General features: G+C 41.3%; 1 protein-coding gene across 1 annotated transcript in view; it reads left to right on the top strand.

Annotated features, from left to right (window-relative positions):
- The window catches only part of SORCS3 (sortilin related VPS10 domain containing receptor 3), a 279,845-nt gene extending 265,993 nt beyond the window's left edge, over positions 1-13,852 (top strand). The window contains exons 22-28 of the mRNA XM_035547545.1: positions 546-669; positions 3,356-3,468; positions 5,350-5,481; positions 7,333-7,432; positions 8,932-9,037; positions 13,028-13,188; positions 13,788-13,852. Coding sequence (XP_035403438.1) covers positions 546-669; positions 3,356-3,468; positions 5,350-5,481; positions 7,333-7,432; positions 8,932-9,037; positions 13,028-13,188; positions 13,788-13,852 — 801 coding nt within the window. The remainder of the gene's footprint in view (positions 1-545; positions 670-3,355; positions 3,469-5,349; positions 5,482-7,332; positions 7,433-8,931; positions 9,038-13,027; positions 13,189-13,787) is intronic.
- Positions 13,853-15,704: the final 1,852 nt, after the last annotated feature.

Raw genomic sequence — 15,704 nt, 5'->3', positions numbered from 1 at the left:
CTTGAAACATGGACAGGACAATATTTGGTATCATTGTTGTCCTGAGCAGTGCTGCTCTGAGATAGATGCATGGATTTGCACTCATAAGAGAGGGGGCTGATCCTGCGTCTGAATCCTGATTGTCTGAAAAAGTTTATAGTCAAATGCTGATTTGAGTTGGACCCTGTATTTTGCACAGCTGATAAAGCAACCGTGCTGAGTTTGCATGCTTGCATGTGTACAACACTGCATTCTGCAGCGTTAATTCTGCCGTTGCTGACTGTGCCCTACTGAGGTATTCACAGTATAATGGGTTGCAATTCAGTGGAAGAATTTTTCAGGAGGCATTTATTGAAGTGAGAGAAAGCTTTGCCTGTGGGATGGTCTCACTGATGTCTGGGTCACATGCTTTTAGGCCTTGGGAGGACACGCAAGCTCTGAGCATGGTTTGTGTGTCAGCCAGGGGAGGATGGATACTGTGGCCTGGTGAATTATTCAGGTGTCTGTTGTGTCTGAGTTAACTGAATGCTGATTTTGATATTGCTATCTGTGTTTACCTCTTGCAGCCCCTCATCACCTTGGAAAGCAGCATCTCCTACGTCTTCGCTGTGGAGGGGATGAACACAGTCACTGTGCAGGTTGCTGCGGGCAACACCCTCATCCAAGACACCAAGGAGATCGCAGTGCACGGTACCCTCATCCTTTTACAACCAGATCTCAGGGAACATCTAGAGTTGAAGAAAAGGCAGTTGTTGCTGAACCAAAATGAACTTTGAGCTCCCTAGTGCCTGGAGGGACCTCTGAAGTCAAACATTTGTTAACTGGAAACAAAGTAGATCAGATTTGTCCTGATCACTAAATACAGAAGTGAACTCGAATGGGGCAGATAGCTAAATCTGTAAACTCAGCACTGTAGTAAAGTGTCTGGCGTCATCCCTCTGCCTTCCTGACTGGGAACTCACAAAATAAAATCCACTTAGGGGTGTAGCCAGAGTGCCTTCCCTCTGCTTCCTAGGTGTGGAAAGAAGCAGGCATGGTGCAACATTAAGGCAGCCTGAATACAACCAATATTTCTCTTTATACAGTGACTGTATAAAGAGAAGGGTCTGGAAGACATGGGGTAGAAATGTCTCTGTGGCTGGTATCTCTGTCCATCTTCCATACCACAGCTGGATATTTGTGTTTACTGGACTTCCTTGTGGGCAATGTTTGTGCCATATCTGTACGTCACAGGCTCCCCAAAGCACTCTTTAACAGACCACAGAGCTGTCCTAGTTTGGGGCTCAATAAAGCCTGAGTGGAAGGGTGCTCTCAGCAGTTCTGGACAGGACTTTGAGATTTCTCCAGAGAATAATTTCTTCCTGGGCTTGTCTTTGTTTTCCTTATCCAGTTTCTGGCATCCAGCATTTCAGGGCAACAGCAAGTTTTATTGAGAAGCCTGCACTTCAAATAACTGAGGTTGCACTGTGTGGTTGAACTGTGTGTGTCTTGTTTCTGTAATTAAAGATAGATAAATGTGCCACTGGTGACTGGAATGTTGTATGTTCACATTTAACAACCAGCTAAATAGATATTTATTGATTGTCTGGCTGTGAAATGCAGTGGGTTTTAATAATTTGTTGATATGATGCAGTAATACCCCAGCTCACTATTAACAAATGTAAGTAACCCTCTACTTGATCATTTTGGGCATTGCAAGATGCAGTGTTTAGGTCTGGGAAACTTGCAGCTTTCCACTAGCTTCTGGAATAAACCTTAATCAGGCGCATTTGAGATGGGTCCCATGGGTGATCTTGATCTTTGTATTTGTGATGTAAAGGTCCCAGTAGGTCCCATAGAGGGTTTTTAAACATCCTGTAAAAAATTTTGCTTTTCTCTGTAAAAGATCCAAAGTTTGGGACTTTACCACAGAGAAATTAATCTAGTTGGAACATCCAAATAGTTCTGTGTGGCAGCATGCTGCAGATTAAGCTGGTTTAAAGGACAAGTCTGTCCAGACCTCAGATCTGGTGATCAGTTCAAGTTTGAATACAGAAAGAGGGACAACTTTGGTAAACACCTGCTCTGGTTAATTTGGATTACCAATCCTAATCAGTGTCCTCTGTTAAATTGTTATGGCTCTGGGCAGGACTATGGCTTTGTGATGTTAGCAGTGGAGGAAATTTATTCAGGGTCTTCTCAAATTGTGGCTAACAGCACAGAATTTAGTCAAAAAGTAAATTGGCTATGGTACTGAGGGTTTTGACTTTTGAACCTTCCATTCAAAGCATATAAAATGTTAGGGTCTGGGTTTAGCCTTAGGAACATGAGAGAGTTTACCTGCTCTTTTATGCTTGTTTTATTTAAAAATGTTGCAGCATCTAAAAAGAAAGAATGGAACCTGCAAAAGATGAAAGCCAAATGCTGTGCTGACACACTCCTGCTGTTCTGTGGATTTCCTCATTTATACTCTTGTTGGTTTAGCTTGATCTAAAACTAGTACCTTCTTAAAAATGATCAATGGTACTTATTTGAAGTGTTGCAGGTCAGGTGATTCAAGGTGAGACACAGCACACCTCTAGAAACAGAAAGAAGAGTCTTCTACTCAGATAACTTATATCTGAGTGTGATTCCCATCCTGAATTTGTCTCTCCCATTGGCCCAAATCCATTGTGCATTATTTGTCATAAGTATTCTAGGCTTGGACTCTAGTGACACCAGAGGGGAGAGATGGAAATGGAGAAAATTTGATATTGGTCTGTATTTGAAGTCTAGGAAGTTTTTCTTTCTCCCTGCAATCAGTCAATTAGGAAGTAATTTCAAAGTGTTTCATGAATAGCCACTGCTTGATTAGGCTGTCATTAGCACCACTGGGCTCTGATTTGTTGGGGTATTAACCACTCATGGCTTCCCTCCAGGAGAGCAAACAGATAATGCTTGCTTTTGAAAACATATTACTTACAGTAAGTGTTTTCTCTGCAGACCACAGTGCATGTAATTGCGCAGACCTTCCAAATTTCAGGCAGATGCCATCTTGTTTATTGGTCAACTAACTTCCTTGTAAATGGAATCTGATGAAGTTAAGTGGCAAAATTGCTAGGCCTGGAGCCTTTGTGAAGAGAAGGCATCTTCTCACCTCCCTCGTTCTTGCTTCCATTTCTTCTGGGAAAACCCACAAGTTGTCATTAGGGCAAAACGTCCTTTGTAAGAACATTATTTCATTGCAAGTTTTCTGTCCTGCTTAGTGTTAGCTAGCCCTTTTTCTTACTTCATCCTTTAATCTCTCTTTTGTTTTAAGCTACTTTAATCATGGTCTTTCAGTTTACTTCCACACCCTTGGCTGTACTCTGAGCACTGCCTGTTTAATTTTCTCATCAATACTGTTCTTCTATTCCAGAATATTTCCAGTCTCAACTCCTGTCATTTTCTCCTAACTTGGACTACCACAACCCTGACATTCCTGAATGGAGACAAGACATTGGCAAAGTCATCAGAAGAGCTCTAGCACAGGTGGGCTCCTGTTTCCTCTTCTTCTGCTCAAACATTGCCTAGGCTGTTAAAGCATGCAGACTTTTTCAACATGCTAGCTTAGAAGAGTGGGAAGAACAGCAGTAATGAAGTTATCATTCTAAATTGACTGCTGCTTAATATTCTGAATATTTTTATAGAGGCAAACTATTCTGGGAATTCTGTGAAAATATTGTAATTACTTTTATTAATGTTTCTGTGGTATTTTTCAGCTTTTAATATCCCTAAGGACTTTACAAATTCCTGATTGTAATAGCATCACTATTACTCTTATTTGCCAAATTGATATTACAGGGTCCGTTGTTTTCTGTTCCAAGCATTTGGGTAGTGTTCCTGTGTCCTGTTGAACAGCTGATCCACTCTGTCCCAGAAGACAGATATTGTAGTAATGTTAGATGCACGAGAAAGATATTTTTACTTATTCTGGATATTCAGTCTTCTAATGGAACTAAGTGTAGCAACTGGTGAATCTTATAAAGCTCTACTCCCTTTCCAACTGGGGCAGAAAATGAAGATTCAGAGGGAAAATAAACTTACCTTTTAAAATACAGGACAAAGAGAAGCTTCTGGGGTGTAAGATACTGAATCTTCCTTTGGGATTAATTAGAATATGTAAACTAGCACTCAGATTCTTGCAGGAAAGGGGACAGAATAATCTACGATATTAAATAGCTAGGGACTTTGGTTTTCTGTGAAATCAAGAGATGGATTTAAGCAAGGTTTTGTGTTTTTTACTTTCTGCCAAAAAAATATCTTGTGGTATTTTTTTTTTCTTCAGCTACAGCTGTTCTTAGAAATGAAGGCTGATTATTTTTATGAGGAAAGTGCATTCCTGCTCAGCTTTTCTCATCCACAGCCCACTCAAAATTCACAGTTTGCGAGAGTTTCCTTGATTGTTTTCCCATCCTGAGAAAACACTTAGTTCATCTGTTTAAACTGGTCTTCCCTTTTACTGTATTCAGAGTCAAGTTTGTAGAAAAAATAAATTGTTGTAACAACGAATGGTTACAGACAACATCAGAAAGCATATAGAAATGCTCCTTTTGGGAGTGGTTGCAGTCTGCAGCCTATGCTTATAGGACAGATCACGAGGAATAGGGGCTGCCCTGTCAATACATTTCAGTTCAGGAACGAGGCCAAGGAGCTTGAGTTGGAGTAGGACCAGGTGGCTTATTGGGTTAGCCTCATATAGCAGAGAGTTTCTGAGGGAGGAGAAGCTTCCTGCTGTGCTGAGGATGCACAACATGGTTTTGGGAAGTACAAACAGAGGGCAGTAACTTTATTGGTCATGATAAAGACAGCAGTGAGAGTCAGGCATGGAGCCTGAATCTTGGTTCAGCAAGCTGAGCAGCTTCCTTCTGATCAGCGCTATCATTAAAAAAAAAAAAAGTTCCCAATGGAGACATGAAGAAATATATTGCACATGGCATGTGTGGATCCCCATAACCTGATATTAGAAAGTGTTTGTAGGTAATTTTCTTCATATGTTGCCATTAGTTGCAGACTTACTAGTGGTTGATCTGAGTTAGGCTCTCTGAATTTGACTTTGAGTCATTCTTTTGTAGTGAGGACTTAATGGAAAATTCAGACCTGGAGACACCCTAAGTTTGGACTTTGAACTCTGGGTTGAGCTCTTTTTGCCCAGGGATGTTGTCAACCCTACCTTTACTTCTAGAAATGAAATAGTGTACCATTAGCAGAACTTCTAGTTCAAGGCACACTAAATGGGCAAAGCAGTTTGTGAGGGCCACAACATCTATGGCAGAAATGTCAAATAATTTGACAGGAGCACGGTTTCCCATAGTGGATGGAAAAATCAGTAACATAAGAGCAGCTAGAGACTTCCTTTTTACTTTTTTTTAGGTGACTGGTATCCCTGATGAACAGATCTTGGTAGCTGTATTTCCTGGGCTGCCTACTTCTGCTGAACTCTTCATACTGCCCCGTAAAAATACAACAGAGATGAGGAAAAGCAGTGAGGCCGATCTAGAGCAGGTAAGGAAAGAAGGATTCACAGACCATTCACTCCCATCATACCATTTGCAGATGGCTCCCTCAACCTTTGCAGCATTAGAAATGACTTGCAGTCACTGTGATGGAACTGGATGCATCTGGGACTGTGGCAGTATATTTATGTCATTAAAGAGAATGACTTTTACAGGGAAAATTGGCTTTCCAAGCACCTCACTGAGATATGTCACAGTCTACCAGCAGTGGTTCTTCCTAGATCAGTGGTGTGTCCTCATTACAGGAGCTGTGGCCAAAGGAACCTTGAATGCATACTCCCTGGAGGAATGCTAATAGACAGAGGCCAAAGCAGCACAATAATATACTGAGGTTTACTGAAAATAAATCAAGCTCTTCAGCTTGTATATCACTGGAACAAGACCTCTTTATTCTGCAGCAGCGAATGGCATGTGCAAACTATATTTGGAAGTTACAATATCCATCCATTTAGATAAACAGGTAATTACAGTGATGAATAGCTACAGTGATATGTAGGCAAGGGAAGAGCTAGGAACAACAGCACTAGTCTGCTGAAGCTTTTTATGCTAGAATTACCAAGTGATTAAATCAGGTCTATGAAGGCAAAGGAGTGAAGTACTGCTGGAAAAATTGCTTGGCTATAGCTTATGTTCTTGTATGCACCATTTCTACTTTGTGGAAGCTATGTGTGAGCCCATCTCAAAGCACCTACAGGAGTAACTCTTCTGTAATCAAACAATGAATAATTCAAAGGATTCATGAATTCTATGGAAGCTGTGGTCATCCACTGAGCAAAGTCAGCCCCTTTAGAGCAGTACATTTGTCTTAGAAAGCTAGCAAAGCTTCACTCTTAAATTCATGTTGTTAAGTGTGCAGAAGAGATGCATGGCAGAGAGAAAGTTCAAATGGCTATTTGGAGGGATTTTCTTGGAATCATTTTTGTCCTGTTCAGTAGGACCTACCCATATTAGAATTCTCCATGAACACATGGTTGTAAAAATGTTTCATATATCAGTATTATGCAGACATCTCAGATTGGGTTTCTGACCTAGCTGACCATGAACTGAAGCTCTAGTGCTCTAACTTTATTTAAAAGCATACTCACTTGTACTTTGGAACCAATTGATAGCTCCTGCTTGAGGAGCTCTGCTCTGGCCATCAGAACTATTCTGTAGAGACCATGCATTAACAAGCTCAGGCTCCAGTATATGTTAAGTATATGCTGCAAGGCAACAAAATAATACATCATAGGTAGGTTGCTGAGCCATGAGTAACCTCCACTCCAATGCTCCTCATCTAAGTGAAGGAGAAATATGACAAGTTTGACGTTAACCTTCAAAACTGGACTTGTAGCATCCCCAACAACCTATTTAAACAGAATCTAAATGACTAGGGTTGTTCTGAATGTGAGTGAGTTAAGAGATTTTACTAGGCTGGACCACCCATCTCGGTTCCATCATTCACTAACGAAAAGCCTATATCTCAGTGATTTCCAGGTGCATTAGCTCAAATTCACATGACATTTTGGAGGGTGAAAAAATCCTTATTTCTCTTCCACTCCCCATTCTCTCCCCTGCCCTGTATTTCCAGAAGTATAATAACGCTCCGAGTCTCAAAAATGTCTGTCCTGTAGGGAGATTTGCATTCAGTAACATTCAGTTCTGTCTGAAGCACACGTACAAGTTTCTCTTCACTTCTTCAGTCTTCTCACTTCCCTTTCACACCCCTGCTTTCTTCCACTTCTTCCCGAAGCCAATAAGATGTTAGTCACCATTCATAGACTACATCCTTTCCCGAACATTCTTCAGAGCCTGCTCTCTTGCATATTTTAACTACTTGTATCTCTTATTATTTCCTCAGGTTGTTGAAATCCTTTTTAATGCTCTCAACCAAAACCTGGTCCAGTTTGAACTGAAGCCTGGCGTTGAAGTCATTGTGTATGTCACTCAGTTAACATTAGGTGAGTGAGGAGTAAAAGGCATAGCTATGGATCTTTTGAGGATTCATATAGCTCCAGAAGGATGATTCTGCATCAGAGCACACACAATTTGGTATATGCTAGTGGAATATTTAGGATTAATCGTCTCGAGACAATGTCTGTGGCAAAAGGAGGAAGTGTTGAAAACAGAATTCAGCAGTGGCATCTTCATGCACCTGTTTGTACAAGTATTACAAGTTCCATTTAGGAATTTCTTATAGATTAGTTAACTAGTACGGTGATATTTTTCAGGTGTTTTAGAACATCAGGTGAATGATCTTCTATTAAATTCTTACTCGGCACCTGTAGAATTAATTGGGAGTATTCTTACTAACTTTCTTGGATATTGGATCAAATCGTTATTGCAGAGAGGGACTGTTAATGTTACGGTGAGCCAAGAAGATTTATGTGGGCACCATACTCATGAAAAGATCTAGGCCTGAATATTGACATCTACAAATTAGAGCTTCTTTAAAGATCAGTGTTACACATCTCAATTTTCACATACTAATGAATAATTACTTCAAGTTTCATCACTGCCTTTGCTTTAGACCACCCTAGTGTGAAGCTCTCAGCTGCAGCTGAGAATTTTGGCCAGCCTAGAGTGAAACTCTCAGTTATTGCTGAGACAGTGATGGCTACAAGAAAAAAAGAAAGAAAAAAAAAAGGAACCAAATATTTATGCAAAATGAGAAATGTTCAGATGTTACTTACAAACATTTGCACATCATTAGGTACTTCTCATCAGACACTTGATTCTCAGCACAGTGCTCAGTCCATTAAGATGGTCTGCTCCAAAGAGCTGTAGAAATAGCTGCACAAACAAGGTATCATTATACACTTTATTTACCCCACCAAAAATGCTGAGGATGAATGGATCAAAACTCCAAAATGTTATAACGTAGTATGTGCTTGAGTCCAGGATTATTGCTTTGGGCTCCTCTCCATTATGAAAACCAACTTGATTAGAAAGTCATGGGCAGGTCTGCAAGGTCCAAAAGAAGGGCAAGCTTTGAGGCTTCTCAAAAGACCAGGACACTTTCACATGCGAGACAGACATGTCTGTGAAAGATGGGAGTCACATTGTTCATGGGCACTATGAGATTGCTTCTCCAGAGGAGAATAGATATGCATTAAGCCACACTTCCTGAGTTTAATTTCCACTCCAGTCCCTGGAAAAACCTAAAAAGAAATAGGCCAGAATGTTAATATAGGAATGATTGGCCATTCAGATGAGTGTGGCTTGCTGTGCCTTTTCACTAGGAGATGTTACTGCTCTGTCTTGAAAAAGGAGCCTGGCTTTCGGAGGACACAAGAGTCAATTAATTTCCTACTGATTGGTCTTGCTGAAAACAGCATGCACCATGCAGTGGTGATAATAAAGCAGTTGTGGCAAAGACAGAGTTGAGCTCAATTCTCTGGTAGTTGTGTGTTCCCTAAGAATATCTTGCAAATGTAATTCTATGCCTTTCCTCCTGCAGCACCCCTTGTTGATTCCAGCACGGGTCACAGTAGTTCGGCGATGCTGATGTTGTTGTCTGTGGTGTTTGTAGGCTTGGCTGTTTTTTTAATCTACAAATTCAAGAGGTAAGTTGAGAATCTGTGGAGGATGGGAGGAGACAATGGATGGTTTACAGGAAATCTAGGCAGAGTAGTGCCTGGATTGCAGGTGTAGAGTGAGCTATACTGGCCTAAGGCTTAGACCAGTATAGCTCTGTATTTCTTGAAGAGGAGTCTACCTCCTGCCCTTCCACCGCATTGCTCTGAAAGTTCACCAAGAGCTCAGAAATCAAGCTGTGACCTGCTTCAGCAGATTGTTTGAACCACTGACCAGAATTTGGAACAAACCATGTGCGCTCACTGAGTACTGAGCTACACAATGCAAACCTAGTCAAAAAAAAGGAAGAAAGATCAACGTCTTCATACAGTCTATATCCATCTTGCCAGCTGCCTTAGTGTAGCAGGATCTCATTTGTATCTTGCAAAGTGAATAGCTTAGTCATGCAGGGGAACAGGTGTCATTATGTTAAGAGAGGGAGACTTGATGCCAGAAATGTTTGTGTTAAGCATCAAAATGCCTTTGTGAGGGAATCTGTGCTGAGATTTTCTTTGCCAGTTGTTAATATAAACCTTTTGCTTCTGGGCAGTAGGCAGGATATGTGCTGGCCCATGGCACTTTGCTGCTGCAAGCTATCAAACACAATATGGGATAAGAATAGCCTTTTAGCTGAAGGGCTACCTTACGAGAATATATTTTAGACAGATGGAGCTTCTTAGCAGGAACTTTGTATTCAGTACAGTACTCCCTGTGTTAAATGGTCTGTGTACCCAGATCCTGGCTTGTGACAAAATATCGTATTAGAAACATAAAAATAAAAATCTGGACATCAATAGTTGGTAAACCCCCAAACTGGGAATCTAGAGTTTTCCTGTCTAAATTCCAACAATATGTTTCTCTCTCCAGCTTATCTACAGGTCCAGGTAAGGCTAGTACTCTAATATTGTTAATAGGATACAAAAATTAAACATGGAATTATAGGCATATATGCTACTCTCCAGGTTTAAAGCTGCCCTGTTCTCTAAGCTCTTACATTAACCATTGTCTAAGTCTGTGCATATCAGGATCTGTTACCAAACTCCTGCTGACTTCAGTGGCCCAGGACAATTTCCTGAGAATCCATGTATGAGAATCTGCTGAGGTGCGGATTTCCAGGCCTTCAGCCTGTCCTGCTTGTTGTAGTCGCTAATCTCAAGGCACTGATATAATAATGTGCCAGGAGGCAGCTGACGACTTCTCTGACTCCTAGCTGTAGGATGAGGAAGGCAATGAAATCTCTCTGAGAGATGTGTCAAGATCTAGGTACATCCATTTGGGAGGTGTGCTTTCCTTTTTGTCTTGGTGAGATAGTTTCTTAGGTTTGGGCCAATGTCTTTGGATTTATGGTCAGCGATCAAGTCAGCAAGAAGGATCTGCATATTTTGACTGCCAGCGAGTGGTATGGAGCATGGTAATCCACTTTACATTGGCAGGCTCCAGGTCCTGTTATGCTGCTACAGCTCATGAAACAAGCTCTCATACTACTTAGGTGTCCTGAGACTTATTGAAACCTTGAGCATAGCATCCATCAGCCTTGTGCTGTGCTCCATGGCTGGGAAGAACACGTCTTTTAAAAATCTGTCTGAAAATGCAATGCATTACAAACTGGAGGGGAGAAGAATAAGTGTGGGGTGGGAGGGAAGAAATGGTTAAAACTTGAGTTTTTAAGAAAGTCAGATACCCAGAGTGTCTGTCCTCAGGTTGATTTTTCAGGACAGGAAGCAACTATTTCAGCTCAGTGAGAGCATTCAACAGTTCTTAATGGAAGGTTGAAAGGGGTTGAAAACAAAAGCTTTCCTCTTGCTCTCAGTGATGCAGAGGTCCATTAGCAATATGTACTTTTCTGATGAACAGTTATCCTGGCCTGAATATAGAACTGCTGCTTACAGGAAAAGGTTGTGGGGAGAGCACGGGCCTGCATAAATTTTTAATTCAATAAATTTATAGAATTAATGCTTTGCTGGTTTGCACACAAGCTCCTTATTATGAGCCCATCAAGTTATAAACTCAGCAGGTATGTTAAACACTGCTGCCAGAGAGATGCTTGTTGAGGAGGTTTGGGTGGAAAAGGAAGGAGGGGGAAAGCTGGGGAAATCAGCTGTAAAAAGGTTGTTTCTTCTCTGGGAGTATGAGCTTATAGCAGGTCAATACTGTTTGTGTATGCATGGTGGATAATAGTGTGGTAATTGGTGGAAAGTTGTGGGCACCTGTCTGCTGGGAGGCACAACAGGATTAGGTATGTGTGTATGCATGCATGTGTGTGCAGCTGGCTCAGTTTCTTTCTTCCCCTAAGTCTCTGAAGTACCTGAAAGCTCTATTCCTCATAACTCTAAAGAGCTTTTCTCAGCTTTCTTCTCAAATCTCAGAAGACTATCGCTCTACCATTGCGTTGTTTGGGAGCAAAATGGAGTCTTCCACCATTTCTAGGCATGTTCTCACGTCCACATCTCCACACGCCTCTGGAAGTATTCTTGGCACTTGAATCCTATGGGGGTCTTGTTACTTTCTTTCAGCTGTTTTCTTTAGCATTTTGGGTGGGGGAACTTAAGGGTGGAAGAGTTCCTCTCTCCATGGCTACACTATTTGTAGAGAGGTACTGATGAGTCACAAAAAATACTGTAGTTAGTCCTTTTCCTGACCAAATCGTGTGATTCACAGCCATGTAAATGTCATGCGTGAATTCCCTGTGTAGTAATGATGTCTTCTAGTGAACTGTAATTCATGTCTGAAAGTGCATGTCTGAAAGTTAGAAAGACAGAGGGTAGAAGAAAAGGAGAAGAACATGAGATTTGTTAACTACTGCTAAACATCGCAAATATGTCCTGAGTTGCTGCTGGTTAAGATCGGAATGCCAAATCAAGCCAAAGTGCAAGTTATATAAGGCCAGAACTTGACTGGAGTAAAATCAGTATAGGTCTATAAAACTGATGAAAGTTGAGGCATCTTGTGTTTCTCTCCTGTGTGCTTTAATGAACAGAAAAAATCCCTGAATTTCCTTTATTTATGCGGTGTGGTATGCATGGCTCAGAGCCCTTCTAAGGGCATTAGACAAAAACATTTGGTCACCTTCCAACAGGCCACTGAACACAGATGAACTGTAGCACCCCCCAGGATGCTTAAGACATTACTTTTCAGTTCTCTTATTTTAAACTTGCATTCCTTCAGGGATTATGCCTGGAGGCTTATCTAACTATCTGTCTAACTGTCTGACTTTCAAGGATATCATTCCAGCAGTCCAAGTTAACTTCTTTTGGAAGAAGGAAAAAAGAAAGAATGCTTCCACTTTCTTGGTTCCATGAACAGCAAGGGAAAATAAGTCCCTACAAACTTGCATGATCCTTAGCATGGCAAACTGTGTTTTGCAATGAAATGGTAACAAATAGAGTTTTCGGTAGGTTTCATGAGGTTTAAGTAGTTTCTGTCCTCTGAGGCAGGACCAATTCTTTATAACTCATTCTGATGTGGCAGTTTCTACTGTGTCAGTGTGGGCCTGTCAATAGAAACAAACCTAGCAATTTTTTCTCAGTTAATAGTAGTGCTCAAATTGATTTTTACTTTTGGTTTCCAATGCACCACTGATCATATAATAAATACTGAGAGAGTTGGCAATTGCAACTGATTGTGCTTACTTGATTGTTGCTGTCTGACTTGGGGGTACAGTGTCAACTGTGTGCACGTCTTCTCATTTAAAAGGGAAGGACCAGAGCATTTAGGTTTACTGCTAGAGGCACGGGGTAGGAAGGTAGTGGCCTAAAACTTTTGGGGTAGCTTTAGGCTGGTGTTATTAGTGGATGCTAATGGCACGGTCAGAGCTGAACATCCCTGTGGTGCTTTTACCAGTCTGAGAGATGATACTACTCTACATTACTGCCAGTGCTGCATTTCGGGGATTGGTTTCATTTTAATCGATCTGATTAATCAATGATATGCCAAGGATCCCTTGGCAAAACATAACCTCAAATATTTTGTTTCCTGTGCAGGAAAATCCCTTGGATTAATATCTATGCCCAAGTTCAGCATGACAAGGAGCAAGAAATGATTGGCTCTGTCAGCCAAAGTGAAAATGCCCCCAAAATCACTCTGAGTGAGTTCACAGACCCCGAGGAGCTGATGGACAAAGAGCTGGACACGCGAGTGATGGGTGAGACACAGCCCTTGGCTCGGGCTTGTTTCACTGTATGGGTGAGGATGTTGGTCAGTCGGGTGTTAGGTGAGGCAGTGACTGTGACCCTAGGTACAAGCAGATACTGAGACAGGGGCAAAGTCTCTCTGCAACAAAGTGACAGGGAATTTCACCTGCGGTTTTCCAGCCTTTATCCCAATGCTATATGACCAGGGTAGGAGCCTGGAAACAATAACAGGAATATAGGAGTGAGTTAGTAAAGGCTGTGACTCACACCTTGGTCTATTCATGACCCTGTCTTTCCTTTGGAAGGCTCCCAAATTCCCTGAACCCTCAGAAGAATCAACTAAGCCAAGCTTACACCATTGGTGTGCTATCATTACAAGTGGATATGTCACCAATAGCTTAACGAGTTTACTGGTGGCCAACAGAGCTGTAATAACAGCTTTTCTGTATGCTCTATTCTTATTGCAAATGCAAAGCAGGGTGTGTTACTTTTAAGCACCTTTTCTGTCTATACACTTACACAAACATATCCTAAGAAGGAGTAAGAAGCAATATAGACCAAACCGTTGAAGGCAGTGCACTAATTCTCTTCTCCATTTTCCCCTCCACAGGAAGCATCTCAACAATTGCCAACAGTGAAAGCACAAAGGAAATCCCCAACTGCACTAGTGTTTAATACTGAAAGTCCTCTTGGTCTACAACATTTCTGAATTTTTATTTGTAATTATTATTGTTATAATTATTATTATTATTATTATGAAAAGAGAGAGTTATATGTCATTATTATCATTTGGGAGGGGATGGGGTGGGCTTTTTCTGTTTACCAGGGCTGCATTCATAAATAACGAGGTTTCTTCATATTTAGGAAATACTCATCAGATCAGGACCAAAAAGCAAAGAATGAGTGAAGTGTGTATTGGAATTTAGAATGCCAGACTCCTGTTAAATACAGAATGGGAATTAAGTATTAAAATGCAATAGGCAGATATGATAAAGAAGGCAAGATAAATATAGGTAAATGGTCCCTTTTCTGCCCCTTTTGTGAATCATGAATCAGCTATTTCATCCTGCCAGAAGGCCCAGGCTAAGCTGTGGGACCAGGCTCTGCAGCCTGCCAACAACCCTCACATTCCATTGATGCGCATGTCTCAGCTTTTTGCAGGATCTCCTTTTTTAATTGCTTTTAATTTCAGTCACCCTCTGGCATTGTTGACTGCTGAGGAAGGGGGAAAAAAATCAGAGCAAACATACCCATCAGTGTTCCTTGGATTGTGGATTGGCTAGAAGGGACAGCACCGCAAGCAATGAAGAAGCATGCTTGAGTTTATGAATGCAGCCCAAACCCCGTGCATGTGAATAGCGAGGATGCCGAAGGCCTACTGTAGATAATTACAATGTACATAGCTTTTTATTTCTTGGGAAATAATTTAATGTTTAGTAAAAGAAGATATGTTTAAAACAAAACCTGAACCACACACACACATGCACGCACGCACACGCCAGCCAAACGGGGACCGTGGTGAGCACTTGAATCACGCTTTGGTTCCAAGTGTGTTCCAGTTGTCTGTCGTATTTCAATCTTTCACTGCTGTGTGTAAACAGCATGGTTTATTTCTCTGTGTGTAACTGCAAGCCTTTTTTTTTTTTTTTTGAATGTATATTATCATTTCCTATGAAGGAGCAGAAAAGGATTTTATCTGGATGGACTGTCTTTCACAAATATTTTAGTGATGTTCATCATGATCTATTCACCTCCATTGCTGTTGTCCACTTCTGAGAAGGATCTTGGTGATATCAGGAAAGTAAGGAAAACAGAAAATTATCACAATCTCAATGTGCACAAATACCAGTGTGCTTGCAGTACGCAGTACAGCCTCAACTCGGCAGTGGGCCAGGTTGCATTAGCTCCTTTTCCAGTGATACGCCATGCATTTACCAGTTAAGCTGGTGAAGCAAAGTGCTGTTCAGGATGCATAAGAGTATTAGATTTCGGTTGAACATGATGCATGTGATTAAGGACTGCTCTTTGGAGAAGGGGATGCTTAGTCAGACCTAAATAACTGAGCTGGGAAAGGTCTTATGTGTGCTTTAGGATGGCTGTTTCCAGTTCTGGAAGAAAATGCTAGTGAAGTAATTTCTGAATGTTGGGTTTGTAATTTTTGATCGGAACGGGGAGGTTAATGAAAAAAAAATAGTGAAAAAACTCCTTAGGAATCTTCCAGCACACCGAGTTGAGAATAGCCCCTAGGAGTGGGCAGGAGGTAGACTTAGCAGAGAGTTGCTTTTATCCATTTATCCTGAGTTGATGATGCTAAAAGCGGACCTTATTCTGCAGGGTGTTGAGTTACAAGATCTGCTGGGAGTGGAAGGAAGATTAGAGGCATGTTTGGGAGATGTTCTAGTGCTTGCATGGTAACAGCAGGCAGAAATTAGGTCAGGTGACAATCTAGGTAGAGGATTCTACCTTTAATATATCTGGACTGAAATGAGAAGATGGCTAGGATTAAGGTGTTAACTTGCTACCTCTC

The sequence above is a fragment of the Cygnus atratus genome, chromosome 7 (assembly GCF_013377495.2).
Source record: "Cygnus atratus isolate AKBS03 ecotype Queensland, Australia chromosome 7, CAtr_DNAZoo_HiC_assembly, whole genome shotgun sequence".
Classification (NCBI taxonomy): Eukaryota; Metazoa; Chordata; class Aves; order Anseriformes; family Anatidae; genus Cygnus; species Cygnus atratus.
The sequence above is the reverse complement of the archived record's forward strand: the minus strand, read 5'-3'. Positions and strand labels throughout refer to the sequence as shown.